Source organism: Xiphias gladius, unplaced genomic scaffold (assembly GCF_016859285.1).
Source record: "Xiphias gladius isolate SHS-SW01 ecotype Sanya breed wild unplaced genomic scaffold, ASM1685928v1 HiC_scaffold_1481, whole genome shotgun sequence".
Lineage (NCBI taxonomy): Eukaryota > Metazoa > Chordata > Actinopteri > Istiophoriformes > Xiphiidae > Xiphias > Xiphias gladius.
In genome coordinates this window covers 202182-230000 of record NW_024401812.1, presented here as the reverse complement: position 1 = coordinate 230000, position 27819 = coordinate 202182, and the positions used below count along the sequence as shown (strand labels likewise).

At 38.5% G+C, this 27819-nt stretch overlaps 2 protein-coding genes across 10 annotated transcripts in view; both read right to left on the bottom strand.

Annotated features, from left to right (window-relative positions):
* Window positions 1-9641, bottom strand: part of prrc1 (proline-rich coiled-coil 1) — a 34938-nt gene extending 25297 nt beyond the window's left edge. The window contains exons 1-3 of one of the 7 annotated variants that reach the window (XM_040123229.1): window positions 8602-9641; window positions 7212-7324; window positions 1864-2262 (exon numbers count right to left, since the gene is read on the bottom strand). In XM_040123229.1, coding sequence (XP_039979163.1) covers window positions 1864-2262; window positions 7212-7324; window positions 8602-8705 — 616 coding nt within the window. In that variant the 5' untranslated portion in view covers window positions 8706-9641. Of the gene's footprint in view, window positions 1-1863; window positions 2263-7211; window positions 7348-7515; window positions 7597-8526 lie in introns of those variants that run through there. The other 6 variants (XM_040123231.1, XM_040123230.1, XM_040123234.1 and 3 more) reach the window with 6 other exon arrangements.
* A 91-nt stretch (window positions 9642-9732) lies between these two features.
* Window positions 9733-23560, bottom strand: LOC120787524 (very long-chain acyl-CoA synthetase). Of its 3 annotated transcripts, XM_040123227.1 has the most exons (11): window positions 22933-23560; window positions 20870-21073; window positions 18081-18239; window positions 16871-16995; window positions 15922-16116; window positions 14787-14877; window positions 14468-14666; window positions 12816-12913; window positions 11355-11372; window positions 11242-11248; window positions 11019-11155 (listed from the first exon to the last, which is right to left on the bottom strand). In XM_040123227.1, exons 1-11 carry the CDS (start codon window positions 23408-23410, stop codon window positions 11140-11142), a joined length of 1590 nt encoding a protein of 529 aa, XP_039979161.1. In that variant the 5' UTR covers window positions 23411-23560; the 3' UTR covers window positions 11019-11139. The 3 variants fall into 3 exon arrangements, with proteins under 3 accessions (XP_039979160.1, XP_039979161.1, XP_039979162.1); XM_040123226.1 differs by having other exon boundaries at window positions 9733-11155; window positions 11242-11372; XM_040123228.1 differs by lacking the exons at window positions 11242-11248; window positions 11355-11372.
* Window positions 23561-27819: the final 4259 nt, after the last annotated feature.

Below are 27819 nucleotides of genomic sequence, written 5' to 3'. Positions count from 1 at the left end.
AACTGCTTTTTCAAGGTCTAGAATGAGCTTTAATCCTCAGCTTTTAAAGATAAATTATGTAACTTTTTTGTAACATGTTTTAGTTGAAATATGCTGCAAAACAGATCTTAATGTGGAGAGGTGCTATCAAAGGCTCCTGGGATCCAGACTCATTGAATAGCCTAGCCGTAGTTTAAGGTACAGGCTGTTCCCTTCTAAAGTTTTTAAGTGAGCCTCGCACTTCTAACCGATCAGAGAAGACCAAAGTCAGGTGTGGGAGCCTATGGCTATCAATGAATATGTGAACTACATCTCTTGCACCAACCCTTCAAGCTAGGATTAGATGCTGCAAGTAGGGGTCAAGCGAAATCTATTTTTGAGGGGCGATTGCACAGATTATTAATATTCAAGGAGAACAATAACCGATATTTGGAACCGATATGCATTTGCAGTAAAAATGAAAATCTTGGAGTCAAAATTAAGAATAACACAAATACAAACAAAAAATTTCTGCTAAATGAAGTCCATGGACACCCGCCATGGTGTCCTGGTGTTTCTATTATTTTCTCCCCCCTACTTATACCACCGAAGGTAGGCATAATAACAGAAACACCTCTCTGTATAATGCTCAACAGCACCACACACTACATCCTCCAAAATGATCATACAGTCGAATCAACAACTCTCTAAAACAATTTTCATGAAAACTGAACATTACAACCTTCATGAAGGAGGATTTATTGCAGACCCGTTGTATTAGACTGCATTAGTTTTAGCTAGGTGTACCTCACAAACTGCCAACTGAGTGTATATTGTATTTATCAGTGATATGCCCACGCTGCAAAGTACTTGACTGGAATTTATTGGTTGCTTCCGGTGTGGTTTTCACCTGGGAAAAATACCAATGCATATATGGCTGGTAGCATAAAGATGTTCTTTAATGTAATAGTTATAACATATATCATTGTTATCATTGTTATCATCATATAAAATCTTTTTTCCCAAATGATTTTACTTCTATTTGAGAAAAACACTTTTAAGTAACAATAGAGAGTGGCCATTCATGTGCTGACATGTTGCGGTAAGTGTATTGTCTCATTTCCGGGTGCCAGCATTTCTGTGTTACTGGTAGCTTTTTTGCTGCTCTATGTCAACCCAGCTGATTTTGGCTGTTTTCTTCAATAGAGCAGCTAATTACCTGTTTTACATTTAAACTTGCACTAGTTCTCATTCAGATAGAGCTGAGTGCTCTCTCTTTCTTTCAGTGACTGTTTGCTACTCCAGCTTAGCAGTTAGTGATTGCTTCTCTCTCCCTCTCACTCTCCTGCTGTCTTTTGCTCAGTGTATCTTGGATCAACAATTATGTTGTTATTGTGTTTTTGCAACTTCAGCGTATCGGATTGTGATGTTTATTGCAACTTAAGCAACATCTGCTGCCTTAAGGCTCGGACATTCCTTCGACACACAGCTCTGCTCGCTCATTGGAGCACTAACTATAGGCTTAAACTGTCGGAGGATTTCCCATGATGCACAGAGATCCTTTCTTCCTCCTCCATATTCCATTAATGCTTGTTACTAACTTGGCTTCTTTGCTATCCCGTAGTTTTGTGATTCTCACCCCTCTCCTCCTGTCGCTTTCTGCAGGTATTTCTGCCTCTGGAGCTGCAGTCTGGATCTGTGACTGCAAACCACCTACTGCTTCCATGATCCTGGTTTATGATTATCATTATCATTATATTTAGTCTGATTATTATTATTATTATTAGTCTTATTATTAGCCCTATTATTATAATTATTAGTTTTATTATCAGTCTCACAAATTCACATCCTTATGTGGTACCTGTATTGTGCTATGTTCTCTTTCCTCCCTCCTGCCCCTCTTACCTGGCATGGTGGTAGGACTGGAGAATGTTGGCATCAATGGTGTCTGTGGTGTTCGACCAGCGTGACCCCGTGTGATATCATATCCTGCACTCATGGAGAGGCTGGATTTGGGTGGGCCAACTGGAGGGGCCAACATGCCAAGAGCTGAGGGCTGAGGTGGTCTGATGGGGGAGGCCAGAGGAGGCAAAGAGGGGGATACGGAGGGATGGAAGGGAGAGCCGCTGGTGAAGGGAGATGCGAGTGTGGAGGGAGGGGGAAACTGGGACGAGAGGGAGGAGGGTGTGGCCAAAGGGCTGCTGAAGGCAGGGAGGCAGGGAACAGGGGGGAGAGTGGTGGAGAGTGAGGGGGAACTGATGGAGATGGAGCTGGTGCCTGGGAGGGACAGAGGGCTGGACAGACCTGAAAGACAAAGAACTAAAGTTGTACCTCAGAGCTACTTCTCACTGTCGTTTGTCAAGAACTCAATCTACTGTTTTCCAGCTGGTTATTGGTTTTGCTACATTCAGAAAACTATAATAAAAAACTTAGAGAGACTTATGCAATTCTATCTGTACACTCCACCATTATCAGCTATTAATTTCCATTTTTTCACTGTCTAAAGCCCTATTCATTCCTATCAGAACTAATATTACAACGGGATAGAATAATATAGCTCAACCAGTACTGGATATTTGAAAAAGATACCACTTGTTCAATCAATAATTTTTCAAACCAGTAATGCTACATCATCCTTCATTTATTTTACATAAACAAACTTTTTTGATAAGAGTCCCTTAAATTAGTTTTTTAAAGAATTTTGACTAAGATGTGTACCAAGCATAATTTCACAGGTATCTGTTATAAGATCATTCTTAGTCAGTAATGGAATATTTGTCCTGCTTCTCCACAATTTAAGTCACCATTACAGGTGACATTTTAACCAATGGCAAATAACAGGAGCTCGCAGTGGGAAAACCATATGATATTCAATTCAAGCCAGGTATAAACTCACAATGTTTATGTTAAGGTCAATACCAAATCTGAGCTTTTTTCTTTTTTAAAGAAACAACTAAACTCATATTAGGCTTTTCACAACATCCATATTTAGGGCCTCAGCACCGGTGCGAAGACCCTATTGAAACTGCTGTTTATTAGTACTGTTATTATTATTGTACCCTGATGTCGTAAGTCCCGGCCTGAAGACATCTACATGCCAATATTCAGATATAGTCATAACGCCACCTTCTAGCAACAGAAAAACGACATGTTTTATACTTTGATGTACTTGTAATAGTGGGTTGACCACATCCACCTCAAATTGGTCAGAAAATCCTAAAGACCTTGATGATGCTTTATTGTGAAAATAGTAACTTTTCATTGCGTTGCCTAGGTGGTTTGGCATAGGCCAATGTTTTGCCATGTAACAGGAAGCTGTTGCTGAGGTGCTAGCCACTCATAAAAACATGGTACAGGTGTCAGAAGTAGAGGAAATTGATATCCTTTATGGGTCTCAGGACAGGGTGTGGCAAAATGGCTCGGTAGCGAGGCCTACAAAGCCCCCTACAAAATTTCAACAAAGTAGCCATGGAGTTACGTATCACCTACATATACGAAATTCATTCCTACATGTATGAATTTTGTGTAACATCCCAAGAGTTACAAAAAAGCCTCTTTGAGCCATACCCTAAACCCAACAAGAAGTCAGACTTTTTGAATTTACTTTGCAATGTGGGCATAGTTTTTGTCAATTACATTTGTTATACTTTAATAAACTCCTCCTAGAGAATTGATCAGATTGACTTCAAATTCGGTCAGGGCAATCTAAAGACGTCCGTGATGCTAAATTGCGAAGCTTTTGAGTATTCGTTAAAACGGTGTGTCTGTGGCAGGATGAGGAATATTCTATGTTTCCCCATAAGAGGAAGTTGATGTAACTAAAATATACATTGTCCAATCTGCCACAAATTTTGCATGTTTGATTAGAGTCCCAGCCTGAAGACATCTACTTATCAATATTCAGTCGTAGTCATAGCACCACCTACTAGCAAAAGGAAATCACGTTTCATACTATGATGTACTCTTTGTAGTGGGTTGACCAGATCCACCCCAAAAGTGGCCTGAAAAGCCTTAAGACTTTGATCATTATTTATTGTGAAGATTATGACTTTTCAATTAACAGTGTTTCCCTGGCGGTGCACCGAATTTTGATGTTTTGACATTAAAACAGAAACTGTTTTAACTCAAATCCACATCATCAGATCTTTCCCAAACTTCATATGTTTGAAAAGAGTTCCGGCCTGAAGACATTCAGAAGTAAGGCTCGTGTGACAATCATCATTTTATTTACAATAAAGTTTCATGGTCCTGTCTACACTTGATGTACAACAACATAATGCATGTTGCATGTGCATGTTGTCTAGCACCACATTCTGCACACAGGAGTTAATACAGAATATGTAATACGACATGTCCGCTGTAACGCACTCCTCGCAAGAAATAACAACATCTTACTCCTTTGCGCGGGCTCAAATGGTCACAAAAGTGCACAACTGCATCAACTGGCATCCCCCAGTACCCCAGACATGTGCGATGGTGCGAGGGCCCGATTAATGTTGCTTGCATCTTTGATTAGTATTAGTATTATTGTTATTATTATTAATATTGTTATTCTAATATTATTAATATATTCTAATCATTATTATTATTATTATTATTAGGACAAATTAATTTTTGAGTGGCTAAAGGTACATGTTTTATGTGTCTTCGCAAAATGGCTCGATAGCACCCCCTACAAAATTTCAACAGCGTAGCACTCAGAGTACAATTCACCTACATGTACAACATTTGGTAGGTACATGTAACATCCCAAGACTTACAAAAAAGCCTCTTGGAGCCTAATCCTAAACCCAAAAGGAAGTCAGCTATTTTGAATTTACTGTGTAATTTTGGCACACTCTTTGCCATTTACAGGCCTTATTCTTTAACAAACTCCTCCTAAACAATTAATCAGATGGACATCACATGGTCAGTCTAATCTAAAGACCTTTTCTAAATTGCAAAGCTTTTGAGTTCTTGTTGAGTGTTGTGTTTGTGGCCGCAAGGTGAATTTGGATGTTTCGCCATGAAACACGAAGTTGGTGTAACTGAAATTTCCATTGTTCAATCTGCCCCAGCCATCACATTTGATAAGACTCCTGGCCTAAACATCTACATGCCGATATTCCATTATAGTCATATGAACTTTTTAATGATAAAATTATAACTATTAGAGAAAAAATTTGTCATTTCCTGCCCTCTAATCGGCACCAATTTAGAGAGTTTTATTATCCCATTGGCCTTCACCAACTAACTTCAACAATTTCTTTCTTTCTTATCTAAACCATCAACCTGTCTCTTAGACCCTATCCCAACTACGCTACTTAAGGAATTTTTACCTTTAGTGACCACTTCTTTACTAGATATAATCAATCTGTCTTTATTAAAAGGCTATGTACAACAGTCTTTTAAAGTGGCTGTAATTAAACCTCCTCTCAGAAAGCCTTAAAGCCAAGTGTTTTAGGTCCTATTTATCAGACTGATTTTAGTATGCACACATTAACGATAAACCCTACATATACTCAAAAGTTAGTCATGGAGTTCCACAAGGTTCTGTGCTTGGGCCAATTCTATTCATGTTATATACGCTTCCTTAAGGCATTATTATTAGAAAACACACCATAAACTTCCATTCTTATGCAGATGATACCCAATTGTACTTTTCAGTGAAGCCTGATGAAACCAATCAGTTGGCTGAACTTCCAAGCATGCCTTAAGGACATAAAAATCTGGATGACCAGCAGATACACATAATCTAATGATATAGTTGCTTTAGATGGCATTGCCCTGGCTTCCAGCACAGCCATTAGGAAACCTCAGAGTTATCTTTGATCAGGATCTATCTTTCAACTCCCTCACAAAACAAACTTCAAAGACTGAACTAGTCCATGCTTTTGTTACATCTAGGCTAGATTATTGTAAATTCCTCATTATCAGTCTGCCCCTACAAGTCTCTAAATACTCTCCAGCTGATCCAGAATGCTGCAGTGCAAGTACTGACAGGAAGAGAATTTAAAATCCCACACCTACAAAGCCCTTAACGGTCAGGCTCCATCATAGCTTAAAGAGCTCATAGTACTCTATTACCCCACTCGAACACTGCACTCCCAGAATGCAGGCTTACTTGAGGTTCCTAGAATCTCCAAAAGTAGAATGGGAGGCAGAGCCGTCAGTTATCAGGCTCCTCTACTGTGGAACCATCTTCCAGTTTGGGTCCAGGAGGCAGACACCCTCTCCACGTTTAGGAGTAAGCTTAAAACCTTCCTTTTTTTAATTAAGCATATAGTTAGGACTGGCTCAGGCTTGCCTTGAACCATCCCGTAGTTATATAGGGCTAGATTTCAGGGGGACATCCCATGATGCACCAAGCTCCTCTCTCCTTCTCTCCCTCTCTCCCTTTCCATCTGTATGCATTCATATCCCATTAATGCCTGTTACTAACTTGGCTTCTTCTCTCTCCCGTAGTTTTGTGCTTTCTCGTCTCTCTCCTCCTGTCAGTTTCTGGAGTTATATCTGCCTCTGGAACTACAGAATCTGAATCTGTGACTGCAAAACCACCTACTGCCCTAATGATCCTGCTCAACACGCACACCGCCTCAATTATTATTATTAGTCTTTTATTTAGTCTGATTTTTTTTTCTGATTATTACTCTTATTATTGTTAGCCCTATTGTTATAATTACTAGTTTTATTATTAATCTTATTATTATTAGACATCTGTAGAACCTGCATTGTGCCGTGTTCTCTTTCCTTCTGCCATTCTGTCTTTCTCTCCCTCTCTTTCTCACTCAAACCAGCCGGCCGAGGCCACCATGAGCCGGGTTCTGTTCCCCTACAAAATTTCAATGAAGTCTCCCTTGTGGTACGTTTCACCTAGATGTACAACATTTGTTAGGCACCAGTAACATCCCAAGCCAGCACTCCAGGTGTGCACAGGGGTGCGAGGGCCCAATCGTCTCTGCTTGTAGCTTTAATTCCATATTAATTTCCTGGGTGGACTTACTTTTCCTACAACATAGCGCATCAATTTTGTGCTTTCTGGCAGCCTATTTTATACTCTGGGATGTCAGCATGCCTACTGCATAATAATGGAGCTCTGAAATAGATTACCAATCTGAATGTTGTCTCTACAACTTCTCTTTCATAGTGCTCTGAAATAAACTATAACAAATGACTGCCTAAAAGTTGCTCTTGACTAAGGTTGACTGAAAGTCCACTGCAGCAGAGGGAACCTGCTCTGCTCACATAGCAACACTTTATATATGATTTCTTACCTGTGGTATTTGGTGGGGCGCTGACTGTGCCAGCCACAGTCAGAGGTGGTGTTGGACTGGCTGGAGGTGTAGTCTCAATCCCACTCTCTTCCATCATCTTCTCTGCCTTATACCTACACTTCAACCCAAAATATAGCTGCAATCGGATGTGATGAATTAGGATGTGTTCAAATTTTGTTTAACTAGTCCATTGTAATGCTTGCAGACATACACTTAGGATGCATCAATCCAATAAACCCTGTGCAGCAAGCATTATTTACATTAAATACAGTTTCTTCAATGTCAATATAAATTTTAGTTTTACCTCTATCTGTGAATGAATTCAGTCAAAGCAGACCGCCAAGTCAGTTTTTAGTGCCATAGCAACCCCTGGCATTCATGTTACCTTACATAAAAATTATTCCATTAAGTTGCATGCAGTGAGGTACACATATTTTCAATCAAGGAAAAACAGAGCACTGGTATCAGTTCCGCACTTAGTATTATCAGATACCCAGAGCTGAGGTATGAAAATTGGTATCTGAGCAAAATTCAAACACGTGCACCCCTAACATACACTTACAGTGCTTACACTCTTTGGGCTGAATTACCAACCAGGGAAACCTGATGACTGATCAGGACCCAATAGTACCTACATTTCTACCTAATACTTAGTTTACCCTTTCTCAGTGTCTAGTTTTAAAGTCTTTACTTCTTCACTTCAGTTAGCACTGTTCTCACATTGTGCATAATCCTGAATAATTTATGTTTAATCAAATTATTACATACTAACTAACACGCAGCTGTGGAGGAGGAACAGGGGGTGAGTGGGGGCAAAAATCTCATTCTAGCCCCAGGGTCCACTGAAGACATGCACCAACATTCCTGTTTGAATGCTTTAACATTGCAAGGAGGAACTATTTTGCTTCCATTATACAATGACAAACAGCACATACATAACTGACTGACATGTCACTTACTGCTCCCTGGTTAAAATGTAACAATATTTTTCAATCTTATAAGCAGTTTTATTCAGTCTTGTAAAGGAAAACATATCACAGCTCTGTTTCTAGTTGTAACAGGTTAATGGTGTAGTTGTTTAAGCTAATGGTAGGCTTTTCTAACGTTGATGTAGACATTCCTAAAAGCAACGCGTAACCATGTACGTGACTTTGTTTACAAGCGACGCAACATCGAAATGTTGGCGTTTGAATTGAATTCAGCGATAGCTTCCTTTATCACAGAACGCTGCAGTTTACAGCTCAGCTGTACACGTGTACAAACATACTTAGCTCAAGCAAAAGAAAAATATGAATACGGAAAAAGTTACATTTACATTTTTAACTAATTCTCCAGGAAATATGCGGCAGTGAATGATTTATGTCCCTCTGCCAGTAGCTTGACTACTCACCTTCTAGCTCGACTAACGTTACTCAGAACAACCATGAATAAACCACCGACCCACTGTGATGACGTCATGTGTTGCCACGTCTGCTCGACCGTGACTCCTCCCATTACCGGGAGCGCCCGGACAAACTTCGTTAACCCACGTGACCAACGAAGCCTCCCCGAAAAAAAAATGCCCCATCCCCGAGTGGCTACGCATAGGTCAACAGAACAAAAACAAAATTATTTTTACATTAAAGCAATTCACCAACGACAGAATCAAAGGTTCAAAGGTGGTACAAATTGGTCAATTCTGAGTTGCAAGATCAACAAATTTTCATTGAAATTTCCACTACACTTTTTTGTATTGCAAAGTCAGATGGTACTATAGTGTGAAAAGGAAAATAGGAAAAAATTAGATTAAAAAAAAATACAAAGCTTATTGATTTATTACAAAAACTAAATCTGAAATGAAAAAAAATCATATTTCCAATTTCAGTGTTAAAATATTCCCATCCAATTGTTTAAATAACTTGCTCAGTCTAATATTCCTTAAGCTATTAAAAAATTAATAAATACCTAAAAAAAAATGCTAACATTTTAACTGAAGATAAATTAACATTTATCTTGTTATCTTTTGTATGTCCATTGCTTCCGTTTAATTTTGTGGAAATTTTAAACAAAAATTACCTTATATATAAAGGAAGTTGTTTTGAGTTTATAAATCAAACGTGTTATGGGGCTACAACTTATATGCATTTTCAAAACTTTAAAAAAATGTCATCTCCAGATCCTACAGCAGTTCTAGTAAAATTGGTTCATTTTCAAGTTACAAAGTTGTTGTACGTTAAGTGAATTTTATATTAATTTTTAAGTTTTAAATTTAAGATTTGCTATAAAGCTACTATATGGAGAACAGTTAGATTTTTAGTAGTGTTACCTCTTTATGCTAAGGTATAATTTCTACTTATGCTACTTTATCCTTAAGAAGTCCCATTTTTTTTGAAAATGCAATTTCTCCCAGGCATTGAAAAGTTAAATAACATAAATTCTTAAATAAAAGTGTTACTGTATGAGTTATTACTATAATGGCTGGTCACTAATGAAGGATAGATTAAAAACACAGGGGGATCGGAATTACTTGTAGTACAATAGCTCACATGATAAATTCAGTATAATATCCATTTCCACAGCACTAACACACAGTTTTATGTTGTTTTTTGTTTGTTTGTTCTGTTGTGTTTTGTTTTTTTAGCACTGTAAAGCTACTGTCAATGAAACTCAACAAGGAAAGGAAGGGATCATGCACTCTTGACCAATTAATGTAACAGGAGGGACAGCCGGTAGGTAAGTTTAACAACAATAAATATGGATCCAAATTTTGACCCTGGCTGGCATCCAAGGGACTAGGAATCAGTCCCTTGCAATTTTTCATGTGACACAATGTGAAAAAAAGCTTTTTTTCCAGAGCAATAATCAAAACACCTACCTTTTCTCTGAATTTCTGGCCCCACAGCTTGTGAAACATACTGTACAAAATCATATATTAACTTGTTAAAACTTAATGTCCATGAAATGTTAAGTATAAATTCAGTAAGAATTTCAACATGCACATTTCTCTTTAGTGGAAAACATGCAGTGCTTACTTTCATTAACAGTTATTAATAGTTAAGCAGATGCAAGTGGAAATAATAAGTGAATTAAAACAGCCTCTCTGTTAAAAAGAGAAAGGGAGAGCAGTAGAATGGTATGATATGTTTTTGTTGTACTGACTGAATTAGGGCTGTGGAAAGGCAGGTATGATAAATGGTACTGAATTTATCAAGACAACGGGTAAACACAGAGGAAATGCTGACTTTGCAAACAGCAAACTAAAATATGATTAGACCACAATACAGGGAGGAACACTAAAATGTGATCAAATATATTTACTGTGCAAAACACGGGAAAATTAGAAATAGTGACATGTCTGAACCTGTTTCTAATAAAGGCCTGCTTCTCTTTGTAGTCGAGGTAAATATTTTAAAATTTACAGTTACTAACTAAGTAAAAAAAATCTAATTCTTTTATTTTGAAGTACTTTACAATTTTTCCTTTCCTTTCAGGCTGATATAAATTATTGAAAACAATCTGAGAAAGAAGCTTCAGTTGTTGGTGTAAGTGCTCACGACTCGCTGACATATGCAAATTGTGAGAAGGGGTCCCAAGTAGATAGAGCTTTGTTTTTTATGGGTTTGCAAATTAAAAATGCTGGGAACCACTCACTGTTGCACTGATCACAACTCAGGGTTTTTCGGCAAAGACAATTGGAAATGTGGCCATGACACGGATTATCTTTAGTTTATCATTAAATGTACTGTAGATGTCTGTCAGTACTCTGGAATAAGCTTGTCTTAAGATGTTTATAAATTGATCTTTCCCAACACAATGTCTTGATATATAGATACAGTCAGGAGAATATAGTCCTTCTGAGAGACATCTAAGAAATACAGAGGGTCCTGGGTGATATCCAGATTAAAGCCCTCCTGGACCAGCTTCACTTTCTGCTGCTTGAATGTCTCAGTCACATCCAGAGAGGTCTGAAAACACAGGCATGGATACAAATGAGGAATATAACTTGACATTTACATAGATACTGAAGGTAATGAAAACCTGCATAACTTACCTGTATTCTGAGAAACCGTGGCCAGGCATATGCAGGAAGTGTTTTTACTAAATGGGTGTAGAGTTTTGTTCCATTTAAGTTGTGATCATGTTTTAAGACAAGAGCAGCCATACCTGCTCGACCTTCATATCCTGCATACAAAGATTGGAAAAAGTCCCAAAGTCATACTCAATGAGCAAGAGCAAATTAACTGCAGTACTTCCATTGTCTTCCTTTAAGTTGTCTATGATATATGACTTGGTAAGCCCTGAGGTGCATCATGCATACATGCATATATAGAGTTGCAAAGTGGAAGGAGCTGCTGGCTCTGGAAGTATTTTTTCTCCTCTGTAAACTCCCACTTCAAAGTTTTCTTCAATGTTTCTCAACATAGTAACACAGGAGTCTCCTAAACATTTTACCTTACTATAACAGCATTGTGTTAATGTCATCGGCTTGAATTATTTAAAATTTGGTTCTGTGAAACCAGTTTTTTTTTCATCAATTAGGTATGGCTGTACATACTTAAAAAAACTGTTTCATCCATTTAATTTGTCAGTATCTGAAGCTATTTATACTGGAAATTTCATACTGGAACCTTTTAGAAAGAAACATGGCTAAAATTCCTAATCCTTTCACTTGTATGCCCCCATCAATGCAGCCCATCGAATTGGCTTTGTTCCATTTGGTTGTGCCAGAGTGCCAATTAGCCTGGTTCAATGGTGTGCAGACAGCACATGAGGTATGAGCTGATAATCAAAAATGGATAATCAAAGAGCAGCATCTGGTGGGGATGGTGTAATTAACTTTGCTAATCTTTTTACAGCTCTTAAGTGTTGGCAAAGACACAACAGGACTTTCACCATTTGGATTCGGTGTGAAAAATGTTTTTTATTAGTCTCTATATTTTGTGATGGTGTTGGTACATGTGATGTTTTGTTTACTTGCCACACAGAGCTATCATTTCAGGTCAACATAAGGCAGCATGTGCCATTTTGTGTGCCGAATTCAAATGGAGTGGAACCCACATCCAACCACCAGCACTGTGCGGGGTTTTGAAGCGCAATCATTGTTTCATGCATGGCTGTTTTTGGTCTGAAGGACCATTTACAGTGATTCTGTTAAGCTAAAGCGAATATGAGGTTTCAGCATCCTGAATTAGAGAAATAAAGTGGGTGCTTTCCAAACATATAGTATTTTTAGTACAAAACTTCCTATTTGTGTTTCCACAGTGTTTCCTTACCGAGCAGCAGCAAAGGAAGATATCCTGGTAGTCACAAATAGGATGCTGACAAGAAGCACCAACTATAAACTTAACCTGTGGCGAACAGGATGAAGATGCTCACCTGTTTTGTCTTATTGAGACTGCTTCATATAAGATTTAGCTTAACTTTAGAATTTGATTTTGCTTTTACTTCCAATCCCTGCAATAGCTGAAATAGCTTCTACTACTCCATGACTATACCAAATAAACAAAATCAAAACCAAATTTCACAAAACACATTCACAAATCAGACAGTGCTGACTTGCACTACAGGGCTACTGTGGATTATGCATTATTATAAATCACAGCGTAACACTTAGATTCCACAGACCTGGAACGGTGACTCCATAGACATTGGCCTCCTTGATAAAATCAAGAAGACCTAAAACGTCTGACACCTCTGTAGTGGATACATTCTCTCCTTTCCACCTGTAGGACACAAGGGTAGATGCATTTAATCTTGCAATAAGTGCAGAAAAAAAGCTGTGAAAACACTGATATAACATAATCTTTTAAGTTGATATGGTGAACTTGTTAGCAAACAACTGCTTATTTATACATCTAGCAGACATAGAACTACATTATCATTCATTTGGAGTGCTTTTGTTTCCATTTCATGAATCTAAGTCCAGTGTTCACTCTCTTTTAGCTCTGTTTTTGGTCTCTAACTAGCCAACTCCAAAGACATCAGACTCTTTAGCTGCTAAATGCTCCACTATATTCACCAGCTGGTCTCTAACTGTGTCTGTCTGCTGTTTACTGCTGAGCAGGTAATTTTTGGAGCTTTTTCTTTATGTTTTCTCTAACATAAAATGACGCTGTGAGAGCGTTGAGAGTAAACCAAAACAGTAAGGCTGTGGGCCACACAGCTAAACAATGTGAGCAGATATTCACCATAAAGCTCTATAAAGCCAATAGGAGCTGCAGAATGTAATGATAATTCTGTGTAGATTCATCACTATTAGAGAAACCTTTCTCCAATCGAGTGCAGAAAGTGAAGGGGTCTCAATACTTTCTGAAGCAACTGTATACATGACAGATGTCTTCGTGGTTTTTTTATTGTGGTGGTTCCATGACAAAGTTGATCTTCACCTGGGGTGCTTATTTGTCTTATTTTTTAATGTTTCATCGCTCCTCTGGGGACCTAAAAATAGATCTGGTCCACTATCATTAAGGACGTCTCAGTTTCCTTATTTCAGCTCAGACAGAGAAGAGGCTTCCTAGAGGGGGCTCGAGTCAGGATACATGAGACCATCCTTTGCAGAAGTGTTTTAATGGACTTACACAGCCCTCCATCACTGAAATTAATTTAGAAAAGGATGTTTTCAGGGCCAATGTGGCCCCGAAGAATGATTGCGATGTACTGTACATACGACATGGGCATGTCAGGATTTCTTTAAGACAGACTTGGAAAAAGGTGAAATATCATCCTATATCTGGGCAGTGGCAACTCTTGACTGACTGATCTATACAGCCTAAGTACAGGTTTGTTGTGCATGTGGAAATGTTTGTCAGACAGTTAATTTTAAAGGAACAATATACAGAAACTAATATTCAATGTTCTGTTTTTTTATGTAGAATGACGTCAATAAAAATTGGCTTAAATAGCTGAATACAATTTGCTGTGATAACTGCCAATGCTACGGACAGTATTAGGACAGTATGTCATATTATATTTTCAAAGGAGAGCAAGGAAGCTAGGGAGAGCAGTTAGATATGCAACTGAGGAAGACAAAGAGAGAAAAAAGACAAATGAGAAGCACCCCTGTATTAATATGTGATCTTTATCTGGATATCTTATCTGGATTAGAAAGAAATTATTAAAATGAATGGAGGTGTAAATTCACACCGACAGCTGTGCTGTCTAAAACTGAATCGTATCTGTTCTGTCAAACATACACTCTCAACAAAGTTGCCAACTGAAATGCAAATACCTTAGCAAGGCTGCATTAGTAGTTTTAATTATACAGACAGTCATGGTACCTGAAGGTGTCTCCAATGCGGTCAAGGAAATACAGAAAGTCCCTGTGATCGTGGAGCAGTAGGTCTCCAGTGTTGAAATAGATGTCCCCAGCTTTAAACACATCCCTGAGCAGCTTCTTCTCAGACTGGACCTGGTTCCCAGCATAGCCCAGAAACTGGTTCATAGCTGTCAGAGGAGTTACCAGGATCCCTGCCTCTCCTGTGCATAGAAACAGGATGTACATTTAGAGGACACGTCAGCTCTTCCTCTGTACATATAGCTATGTACTACAGACTGGATGACTTTAATGTAAAAGGAGTTGCCATGTGATTCATTTACCTATTTTTGCTCGTATGCATCTTCCAGAGTCTGCTCTGACTGGCTCGTATGTTTGTGGATCATATCTAAGGATCTCAAATGGCATCGAAAGCTGAGAAAGAAAAGAGACAATACTTTTTGACTTGATGAACCACTACTTTAGCAATACATTATATATAGTAGATATTTAACACTCTGAAATTCTCAGTTTTTATCGAGAATTAAGAAATATTTATAGTTTATTCTTATAATGTTCCCCTTTTATGTTTACCTACCTTATATCAATGCTGACCTCATACATACTGTTAGACTCACTTTACATTATGGTTACTTAGTGTACCTTTCATATTTGCTCCCTTTTTTTTCTTTTAAAAAAATGTTTTTGCTCCATTTAGCAACTTAATTTTGCATCTACTGGAGATGGTAACAAGCATTTCACTGCACAATGTACTTTACAATTGTGTAAAAATTTAGCAAAAAATTAGTAAAATATAAAAAATAAAAATTTTAATTTGATTTTAATTTGAATTCATTCAGCATATTTATATTAACAATGAATAAAATGACTTTGTAAAATATGATGAACCCAAAGTTAAATATTACTGACTTCACAGTTTTATGGAGCTTTTTAGCATATTTCATCCCATAGTTTTGGTTTTACAGTCTATGGGAAGTGAAGTTATGTCACTGTTTTGATTCAGTCTCCCAGCTGCAGCAGGTTGATGTTTTCAGTGTAAAAGTTCTGATAAACCCACTGTCCACCACCTGCTCAGCAGCAAACAGCAGACAGACAGTTAGAGACCAGCTAGAGGACATTGTGGAGTATTTAGCAGCTGAAGAGTGTGATGTTTTTCTCAGGAGTTGGTGAAGGCCAAACCAGAAGTAAAAGATCGAATACTGGACATAGATTCATTAGATTTAATCCATAGTATGGGTCAAGCTATCAAAAACACTGGATCTTAAATTTCACATAATGTAAGCAATAGCATCTCTTAATTCGACCAAACTAGGATAAGGAGTAACCTGGCCCTACTGTTTCCAATATGACAAAGCATTAATCTAAATGAATATACTGTATCTCCAAAACACAAGATATATCAAAATGCACAGTGTGGCAAGGTCCAGAAGGAAACACAACTAAATGTTTATTCCTGACCTTGTTGAAATAGCTCGCCCTCCCAATCGGTCCGACCTCATCGGTGTAGTTTAGGAAGCCGATGCTGACCTCAGTCAAACCATAACCCTCTCTCAGCTTGATCCTACCAAAGCGTTTGACAAACTCCTTCCAAACATCTGACCGGAGACCACTTCCTGCTGCCAGCCAAACACTGTGCACTCTCTCCTCTGGAACCTGGAGGCAGGGAAGGACTTTGATGAAAAAACAGCATCAAACTTTTTAAAGGTACAGCCCTCATCTTGGGAAAGATGATTATGTATTGGTCAGTACTTATGTCAAGAAATATTCTCGCAAAAATGATGTTTTACGGGCACTGGACATTTTTTTTGGCGGAAGTAGGAAGAAAGCTTCAAAGCTTCATAAGGCCCCATCCACCCATCACAAACATTCATGGTCATCTCAGGAGGATTTTTTTGGTGACTTCTAGACCTTACCTCTAGTTGCTACCATCAGGACAGAATTTCAAGTTGTACCTAACATATTTGATTGAGTTTGGCTCAGAGATGTGCACTAATTCTGAGGTTGTAGCCACAACCACAGGGAATTGGCTGTTTATTTAATGACATACATGTGAGTTAGCTTGATGCCTCTGTACCTGATGAAGAGCTAATTTGGGTTCAAAACGTTTTCTAAAGATAAGAAGGAAAAGTATTCTTAACAGCTGTACACAAGAAACATCAAATAACAAATATCATACTGGATGGTAAAATCTAATTTTTGAACATTATTAGTAGAGGGGCTAAATGGGTTCTCTGTAAATATCATGGACGCTAATGTTCAAAACCATCCAGAATGATCATAATATCATTATAATTGGCTGCAACAAACACTGTAGCCTCTAGGGGGCCTGTACTGTGGCTTTAAACTTCTAGTCTAATGTTATAATATAAGATGAAGAAAATTAACTGTGTTTTAAAAGCTGTCTTACCACGGGATGGTTGACCAGGTATCGACAGAGTTCGCCTATGTATTGCACCACAGTCACATTGTGTTGCACACAATCCTTCCAAAACTGACTGGCAGAAAACTTCTTTTTTAACACACAAGTTGCACCTGGGATCCAGAGAAGATAGAGTGAAGAAGGAAAGGCAAACAATAAGTAGTGTAAGACTATATGCTTCTAAAAACTCAGATTTTTATACATACTGCATGTCTTAAAATGTCAATACAAATTATTTATAGCTGAAACTGTAGTGAGAAATTTCCCTCTGCTTTGTTTCAGCCTTTTCTCCTGCTATGTGAGGAAGTGAGAATTCCTTATAGACCTATAAAGAGGATATCCGTCATCATGCGGGCTTCCTCCAGCATTTGCACTAGACCTGATTATATACTGAATATAAATGGAAAAAACATCCAGTAATTGTTTATGTTTGTCACAGTCATATGCTGCCACAGTCTCAAAGTTGTGTTTACTCTGTGGAAAAACAGTCCAGCAAACTAAAAAATTATAAAATAAAGAAACACTAAAAGCTGCAGAAACTAAATCTGAACTTTGTTTTCGCAACGTTTTTGTCTCATAGTTAAGCCTGATACTACAAATGGAACATAGGCTATAATACGATTTCCAACTTTACAAGTAACAGCTGTGAGGAACTAAAGATATTTTGCAGTTACAGTATAACCCTTAAAAGTACTGTATAGTTCAGTATTACTGTATATATATTTAATATGCTTTCTTTCTAAGAGTGAGACGGGAATACTGATGCCACTCTCATGTCTGTGTGTTAAGTACAGAGCTGGAATCAGGATGTGGTTAGCCTAGCCTAGGATAAACACGGGAAGCAGGGGGAAACAGCTAGCCTGGCTCTGTCCAAACTTCAAAAATAAATCTAGAAAAGAGCAACATTCCCTCTCCTGTTTCATGGACTTTGAAGAAGTGACTTGAAAAAAACAAGAAAAACTTCGAAAAACTTGCCATATGGATAGCTAAATATTATTTCATTAATCAGTTTTCAATAAATACAGTGTGATGGTCCCTCTGTATTGCTTGACCCACTTACTTTGGTCTGTCTGTAGGCGGAAGCGGAACGCAACACAGTGCAATTCGTGCACACTGGGGGTAAAGGGAGTGCCCTTGAAAAATGTACTCTATAAGACTGAGTTTAATTCAAAATTGACTGAAGTACAGCTGTTCCTACCAATGCGTATGCATCCTCCAATTCCCAACAGGGAAGCTGACATGTGGTAAAGAGGAAGAGTGATGTAGATGACGTCATCAGATGTGGCTCCACACATTGGAAAGAAGGCCATACTCACAATGGCCTTCAGATGACCTATGCGGGCTGCCTTGGAGAGACCTGAAAGAGAAGGGCACCGGTTACCACAAAAATGGTCCACAAGCTGTGTATTTCCAAGTGTAGTTGAAGTTACATCTGGTAAGCTCATCTATGACATTTTAACCTTGAAATTGGTTTTATGATACCATCGCTGTTCTGAATATTGGTGGAATCAAGCAAAATTTTATTTTTCATACCAGTTTTTTTAATCAGTGCAGGGCCAGACTGCAATAAATATATGTACAGACAAAGACAATGTGTTTAAGCTAATAACACACAATCTTTTGTGGCCTTATTGAACACACCCATTAAACCTTCACAGTGCTGGTGGAAAATCAAAGTGATTTTAACAACTGGTCGAACCTCTTTTGGCAGTAATAACCTCAAACAAGCTCTTCCAGTAGCTGTGGATCAGACCTGCACATTGTTCAGGAGGAATGTTGGACCATTCTTCCTACAGAGCTGCTTCAGCTCAGCCATATTCTTAGGATGTCTCGTGTAAACAGCTGTTTGAGCTAATTCCATAGCATCTTTGTTTGGTTAAGGTCTGGACTCTGACTGGGCCACTCAAGAAACTGGATTTTCTTTGTCTGAAGTCATTATGTAGTAGATTTACTTCCATTTTTAGGGTTATTGTCCTGCTGCATCACCCAACTTCTGAGCTTCAGCTGGCGGATAGCCACCCTGACATTATCAAGTCAGATACCTTGATAAACCTGGGAATTCATTTTACCCTCAATGATTGTGAGCTGTCCAGGCCCAGAGACAGAAAATCCCCAAATCATGATGCTCCCTCCACCGTACCAGGATGATGTTTTCATGTTGGTATGCAGTGCTGTTTTTACAAAATACGTAGTGCTTCATCTTCTTTCTAAATAATTCAAACTTATTTCATCAGTCCACAAAACATTTTCCCAGTAGTCTTGTGGAGTGTCAAACTGCTCTTTGGCAAACTTCAGATGCAGTAATCCTACAATAATTCCTGGTCCTGTCCTGCCATGGACTCCATGCTCCATGCAACCATACACCATGATTTGTGTTTGGTAGACTCATGAACAGAGATGTAAGCCAGATCCAATGATTCCTTTAAGCCTTAAGCTGCTACTATGAGTTCGTTTTTTACCTCATTGATCATTCTGCCTTCTGTCTTTGGAAATGACAGAAACCTGAACCTGAACTTGACCAACCGGCAAACAGACCAACATTCCCATTCCTAGAGCCATGCCACTAGCATGGCTAAAAATGTTCTTGCATGGGGACCAATAACTTAAGAACTGCATTTGCTGAGAAAGATCATGTGATGTTATTAAAAGCTCCAGAACAGCTACTAAATGGTCCTTGAGGTGAGCTTGTTTTGTCAACTTCTGTTTCCAAGGTCAAGAATGAACGTTTAAGCTCAGCAATTAAGCCAACATGGATAAAATGTAGTCAGAAAAAATGGAAATATAATAAGATAATTAAAAAGGTAATCACATGATGTGTGCACCATGCCGTATGTACCGTGTGTGTGCACGTCTCAACATCGTTTTAGTTTTTCATTTTATTTTTTGGCTGAACCGCAACAGCAGCCCTATAAATGCGAATATCTGAGTGAGTCAGTGAGTGACTGAGTGCTGAAGTTAAACCATTGGTCGGCCAGCCAAGTGTTGGAGTTTCCCTATTGGCTGTTGCTCTTTCAAAATGAATTGGTTCAAACAGTATCTATGAAGTCATCAGGGGGGCATTTACAGGCAGTGTTGCCAACTTAGTGACTTTGTTGCTAGATTTACATAATTTTCACACCCCTTTAGCCATTTTTCTTCACAAAAGCAACTAGCGACAAATCTAGCGACTTTTTGGAAAAACCTCATCTACTTTCCTTAGAAGAGTCCCCTGTATTGCCTGGCAAGCGCAAGGTTGGGCTTTCCCTCCACAGACACACCTCTCTATGCGTCCCATTCAATTGACCGCACAGCAGTTGACACAGATGTGAATGAGCTTCTAACTTTCTCTTTGAGTAATCATTTTCAGGTAAATGTAGCTGAAATAGCACAGCCATTGTCTTTAACTTATATGTATGGTGATTTTGTCAGACAACGTCGTGGTTATAAAATCAGGATTTTAGCAGTGCAGTGCAGCAGCGTGGAAATGGCTTGGAAGTGACTGCTGGTTAACAGTAGCCTTTCTGGGCCCTGTTTCAGTCACTATTCCTTACATGTTCAATTGTCTGACAACAGAAACAGAAAAATGTGTAAATGACAACAGCTTTATTGGGAGTTCATCTGCATTAAAACATTGTATATGTTAGCACAGAGAGTAGGAGAGAAGCCAACAGATAAAGGGCGGTCCAGCCACAGACTAGGTTTTGACCTAGTCTTGTTATTTTAACAAAGCAGTGCGCCTGGATTTTGTTAGGGATTCTTTTGCCTTAACCTATGGACACTATTATTACTATTGGTGCATCAGGAGCCACTGTGTTGTGCTTCATTATTGTAAGATCAAAGTAGCACTTTCTCCACTGATTTTTATAATTATAATAATTTTTATAATATTTTTTTTATTTTTATAATAATTATAATGTCTCTACTAGAGTTGTTTAGATATGATTTTTTTGCAATGTAATGTGTCTGGCTAATTGTAGGTTACGTAATAACACAATGCTCATGCAGTACCTGTAGTGCCTGAAGTAAAAATGAAGAGGAAGTTTGACATGATGTCAACTTTAGGAAGTTCACTTAAGGTTTCTCCAGACATGTGTTCCACCTTATCTAATAAACTGTTGAAATCCTCAGAGGGTGATGTGTGATCCACCACCCACACAGCGATGTTGTCCTTCTTCATATCAGGCAGAACCTCCTCCACCAAACGCACCAAATCTGTATAAACAGACAAAATGGATTATCTCTCTGTTGCTTCATCAGACAGACAAACATGTCTAGAGAGCTGCTGATTGCACTCTATGGTCATTTTAGATAGTGTAGTTTGTGGTGTTGTATTAGACAAAATTATATTCCAAGGCGTTCCTGTTATTTTGTCCTCCGCTACACACAGATGTGATTATGTGTCAGACCATAACACTGAAAGACTTTAGGTAAAAAGGCAATATAATCATTTCCTTCTGATTCAGGGATTTCCCACCATTCAAATACATAGGTGTACTTACTGATGGGAGAAGTCATGGCATAGTACCTGTCAACTATCAGTTCGGCTGATAGCATTTCAAATTTTAGGAAACTTTCATTAGAGATTTGGAGGTACTTGTACTTTACTTGAGTATTTCCATTTTACTGCTACTGAGCACTTCTACTCCACCACATTTTAGTGGGAAATTTTTACTATTAACTCCACTACATTTATACTATCTGACACCTATAGTTACTAGTTAATTTACAAATAAAGATTTTACATACAGAACCTTTGATCATCTTAAATGATTGATGAGTGATAATGATTGTTACAGATTTAAATCTGTGATGATGACTGTTACAGATTTAAATCTGTAACAATCATCATCACTCATCAGTCATCACTTTTGGATAGTTAACTATCCAAAAGTATAGAAATGATAACCCGGTCATTTAATATACACAGTCTGAAAGGAGGCATTCTGCATTCTGTCTGAGTACTTCTTCCGCCACTACCATATTCACATTTTAGTCCGCAGTATTACAGACAAGTGACAAATGAAAAGAAAAACCTGAAAAATTAGTGGCTAAACAGGATGACAATGCCACCATTCATAGGGGTCACTGAATGGTTTGATGAGTATGAAAATGATTTGAATCATATGCTGTGGCATTTGCAGTCACCAGATCTCAACCCAACTGAATACCTATTGGAGATTTTCAACCGAAGTGATAGACAGCGCTCTCCACCAGCACCATCAAACACCAAATAAGGGGAATATCTTTTAGATGAATGACGTTCCATCCCTCCAGTAAAGTTCCAGAGACTTGAAGAATCAGGGCCAAGGAGCATTTAAACTACAGCTTTAATTACTTACACTCTACTTCTTACTGCATTGTACATACTTTAGCTTGTTATGATTTTCTTTTGTCTATATTTACAAATTGAAATTTTTCATTTCTTTCTTTAGATATTTTTGTATTTTTATTATACTTGCACTCTGCATAGTCTATCGCTATTGTAACTAAGTATGTCACTGAACATGACTCTTTGTATGATTGTGTATCTGTTGAATAATTTTTAAATTTTAGACTTGATTTCGACTGATGTGACTACAAGAAGGCTAGCAACAGGACTAAGTGCCTTGGAATCATTCAGAAGAATGTGAGGTTTTCTCTTCCTGTTCTGCTGACATGGTGTGAAAGGGCAAATTGGGCAAAGTAAAAAATTGTTCTTCGATAAACATTGGTTATAAACATCAATTAAAAATCAAAGTTAACTTTTTAATGTATTTTGAATCAAATTTGTTTCAAAGTACATTGTGCAATTGTATACTTTCAATATGAAAGAGTGTGCTTTTTAAATTCTAAGATTCTAGGATCCCTAAATTAGGGGTTGAAAAGGGCTCTGAAATGGCAGTTTGCGTTATGTCCTATGTCTGAGTCTGATGTGTATCTTAAAACGTAGCCACTCCCACTTGTGTGGGGAGAGGCTGTAAAAAACCACTATGTGACCTCAGACGGAGTCCTTGGTCTGACTAAAAGACTGATCAATTAAAGTAACTGGCCAACCTGCGTCACAACAGAACATATGAGAAAACGTGCAATACCTGCGCCAACAACAAGCGTCTTGGCCCCGCAACTTTGAAAGCAGTGAAGCAGAGATTTGGCTTTAATGTTGACGTTGAGAAAGGCGATTTGACAGCCCAGTTTACACAGTCCCAACCACACACAAATAAAGTCCGGTTCGTTGCACATCAACTGAGCAACAATGTCTCCTTTTTTCAAAGAGCTCTCCGTCCTGAACGCGTTGGCAAACTGGTTACTTCTGCTTTCCACATCCTGGTATGTCAGAGTCTGGTTTTCGAAAATAATGAAGGGTTTGTTCGGGTTATTCCTCGCCTGGTAGAGAAAACAGTCGAGGTACGTGATGATTCCTTGTTGCATACTAGCCTGCAGCGTCTTTCTGTACCGCCAAAGTTTCAAGTAATAAATCAGATCCAACCAGAAGAAGGGATAAGTCATCCTCTGATAGAGAACAAGAGCCAGCAGTCCCGCTAAAACGCTGGTGAACACCAGAGTTATCATCTTGATGTCAAAACACCACACCTCACTTCAGGACTGCTCCAACACTTTAAAAAACGAGCTGCAGTCGCGCATAACTTAAGAAAACCTGCAGTCAAGTTGATAGCCCACTCTTCATGCTGTTTCATGGCAGCATAGTGACAGCGAATGAGCTGTGAGCTCACACAAACACACACAAACACACCCCACCCCCAAGATGCGATAAATATTGTAAATGAACTATTGCTTACCTTGGCCCCTTTACTTTGAGTGCCTGTCCCGACTGAGCTGGTGAGGAAACCTGCTTTCATCCATAGACAGACTAACAGTTACACACAGTCAGTGTATGGGGTAAACCCATAAACTGTATATAAAAACAGACATAATCTCCGGGTCTGAAACGTGCAGCCAATGCGCAAGTGCCTTAAAGTGCAATACCACTGATGGCCGCTAGGGGCTGGCTCCAATACACTCCCATTCAAAAAGTGTCAACTTCTCTCATGACATACTAATACAATACGTTTTTTCCACAAGTCACTCATACCACCAGGTATGAGCTAAATTCACTCCTTCTAATCAGTGCTGTGGTGGTCCTTCCGAAAATAATTTCATAATTAATTAGGTATTAGGCGTCAAAGAGAAGTTTGTTTGGGGGGGGGGCAAATTATACAGGCCAGTTAACCTGCTTGTGTTTGGACTGTGAGAGAAAACCCATGCAGGCATGGGAAGAACATGCAAACTCCACACACCGTTAGCATGGAATTTGTTTCTACTTAATCAATTGAAGTATATATTACTACAAAATGTTGAATTTGACTGCATAACTTAACTAATATATTTATTATTGTACTATTATGACAGGCTTATTGTTTTCACCAGCAACTAAGAGTTGCTTGTTTCATGACAAAGACAACAACTGCATCTCACTAAAATTGCCTTCGCCTCCACAGTGGATAAGTTGTCTGGACTTTCCAAATTATCTACAGTTAAGAACACTGCCATTTTCTCTAGGCTATTTAACATTTTTTCACCATCATTTGACAAATACGGACCAGTCAGACCACTGACAGCAAGGAATTTAAGGAGGTTACGCCACATTCTCCATTCATCTTTTTTTAATATGAAATTTGGTAAATTAAGGCTTAATTGATAAATGGTTTCCAAATTACTTCAGATTAAGTTTGAATTTTAATGTGACTAAATGACATTCCAGATTTAATATCAACATATTTAAGTAATGTCATTAATGTTAGCCACCTTCAACCAGTACTTTTTAAAACCTGGCTTGTTTTAGATAATTAAGAAAGAATTAAGAACGTTTTTATGTGGGTTCTTCCACTTTCTTCAAGAGTAGCTCTGTGAGTAACTTTCTTTTCTTTTCTTTCTTTTTACATTTTAAGCTATTAATATTCTGTGATTCCAGTCAGATCCTGCAAACAAAATGGCTCACTAGTAAAATGAGAGTACTACTTAGAAATGTTAAAAGGAAATATTCTGTCCTTTCTCTCTTGTCTCTCACACTGTTATGACCTTGATGAGAAAGCCTGTGCCTTCAGGAAGATGTGGTCAAAAACCTAGTCCAAAACCACCTCACCTGAACCCATCAAAAGCAGGGATCATCTTGGAAGGCAGTGGTGGCAGGGACAAACTGGGCCAGACAAGAGTGTACTGTACCTGGAATACTCAAAGTGCATCACAGACATTTTAACTTTATTCAACAGGTGCTGCTGAGCCTGGGTACAAGTGAGCTGACACTGAAAATTCAAAATATACAGCTTCCACGTGCAGGTCCAGCCTGAGCTGACATAGTATATTATTTTCGGATGGAAATGGTACATCAAATTTTTTGTATGTATAAGCCAAGACCAATGTGCGTTTTATTGCTATTGTTTTATTGTTATGTCATTTTCAATAAAATTTTGATAAAAGTACAGCAATACACATTTTTAGTTGTCTCAACTTAAATATTTGACTCAAGGAACACATACTAAAACTGTAAAATCTAGTCAGTTTAACTTCAAATGCTGTGCAAAATTGTTCGGCAAAAAGTTGATTCCATTATCGATTACTTAAAATTTTTGAGGCAATCACTTGCTTCAGATTTTGCTGTGTGGTGACAGTGCTAATCACTACACCACCATGCCACCCCTTATTGTACGTTTTTTTTTTTTCTAAATATATTTTATTATTTAACTTCAGATAAAGTTAAATCTCCAGTCATTTTTGGCCACGGGGAAGTGGTTAAGACAACACTGACTTATCACCCTTTTAAGTTGGTAAACTTAGACATCCAGCGGATATGGAGCAACATTAGCATTCATTTGTAGTTATGTTTCTGGCCACCTGATTAAGAATGATTTAATCCAATATTCCCTCTGCTTTTAGCTGTGTTTTGGTCTCCACTAACTCCTGAGGGAAATAACCAGGTCGAAAATGCTCCACTATGTTCGTCTGTCTACTGTTTGGTACTCGGAGGGTAGTGTACTCTCAATTTTCAGATCCTTTTCACTGAAAACAGCTGCCTGCTGCTTCTGTAAACTAGCTTGGAGAGAGCTGTGAGTGGGGGAAAAACAAAACAATGAACTGAAAGATGCTATAAAGTTCCACAGAGCTGAGGGGAACTGCAGATTTGTGTAATAATTATCTGCGGGTTGATAACAGTGAGCGACCCCTTTCACACTGTAGTAGTCCTGTGATCGATTGCTCATGTATAAAATATTGATTGAAGCTACTATAAGAAGTGTGGATTTTGTCGCCTATCATTTACGATAAAATCTTTGGACGGGATCTCTTCGCAGTCAGTATTGATAGTAGGAATGATAACAGTGACCAATAACTCTTTCAATGTACAAATAAGGACATGTGAGTTTTAGTTTGAGATACATGAAATAACATGAACCTATCCTTCAAACTGAAAAGAAGTGCTTAGATTTGAGCCAAGTTTGACAGAGCCCAAAAAATTTGATCAAAAGAGATTTACATTTAGGTGATCTAGTATCATTGGTTTAAAGACAATGTGTTTAAGATTATTAAGATGCAAGTTTACAAAAAGAAAAGCATGTACATTGGTGCCTTTCACTGATGCAGGCTGGGATAGAGAGACAGGGACTAGGAAGGAATCAATCCAGCTATAAGTAAAAATAAATAAATTCAGTATGAAATGAAGGTTGCTGTGAGCAAACCTAGTACCCTTGGGGTACAATTTCCTTCTTTTCCAGAAGCGTAGCCATTACCAGTGGCCTCACAAAAATCAGTAGCCACTGATCAGTGCTGAACAGGTGGTTGAAGCTCTCTGAGCTTTTCCACAGAGATTTGGCCACAAGAGACTGCTTCCACAGATGTTTGATTGTCAGTGAGTACCTCATAGTCATGCTATAATCATTTAATTAGTGCTAATGTGAATGAACACGGAATGGAGATCCATGATCACAGGAATACGTTTTATCTAAAACATAATTGGCACCAGCAAGGTGGTCTGCAATGCAGCCAGGAATTTCCAGAGTCCGTGCTAGAGTCTCAAACTAAATACTCGTTGAGTGAGAGCTGCTGAAAGTGACCCACACTGTCTGTTCTGCATGCCCTGTCTGACTAGAGCTGAGTATTGAAGGTAGGTGGGTGCCATGGTGTTCATCACAGAACCTGGTGCTACTATCCACGAATGGTTGGTCACATACAAGGTAGAGGACGAGTTGGGAGCTATAGTTCCGACCTCAAGCAGTCTTACCAGTCTCATGAGACAGGAGGTCGGAGCCATAGAGTGTTAGTGAATTATAATTTTGTCAGTTGAAACACATAAGAGACAGCCTCTTTTCTGATTTGGTTACACATATTTACCATTTGCCTCTAACAAATAAGTGAGGCGAGCAACAACAGAGGAAAAGTTTCTACGGAATCTTCGGTAGTATCTTAATATCCCCAAGAACCACGTTAGCTCCGTTTTTGTTGTTGAAGGAAACTGCTCTACAGCTAGCACCTTTGCCTGCACTGGCCACACTTGGCCCTGGCCCACAACATATCCAAGGTACTTAACTGTTGCACTGGCAAAATCCCATTTCACCAGATTAACTGTAAACCATGCAGGCCCCAAACATTCAAAGGTTGAGCAAATGCAAAACAGCATGACTGTCGTCACTATAGACAAAAACATCGTTCAAATTTACAGCACAACCTTCCAAATCACCAACCACCATAGTGTTGGAATGTTGCTGGTGCATTCCGCAAACCAAATGGCATCACCATTGAATACAGGTCACATGGAGTTATGAATGCAGAAACCTCTCGTGCCCTCTTGATCAACGGTACCTGCGAGTATCCCTTAAGCAAATAAAATTTACTCATGAACTCAGATTTATCCAATAGTTAACCAATATTTGTTTCCTGCGTAGACACAATGATATTTATCCTGTCTATACTTGGAGGGCGCACACAGGGGA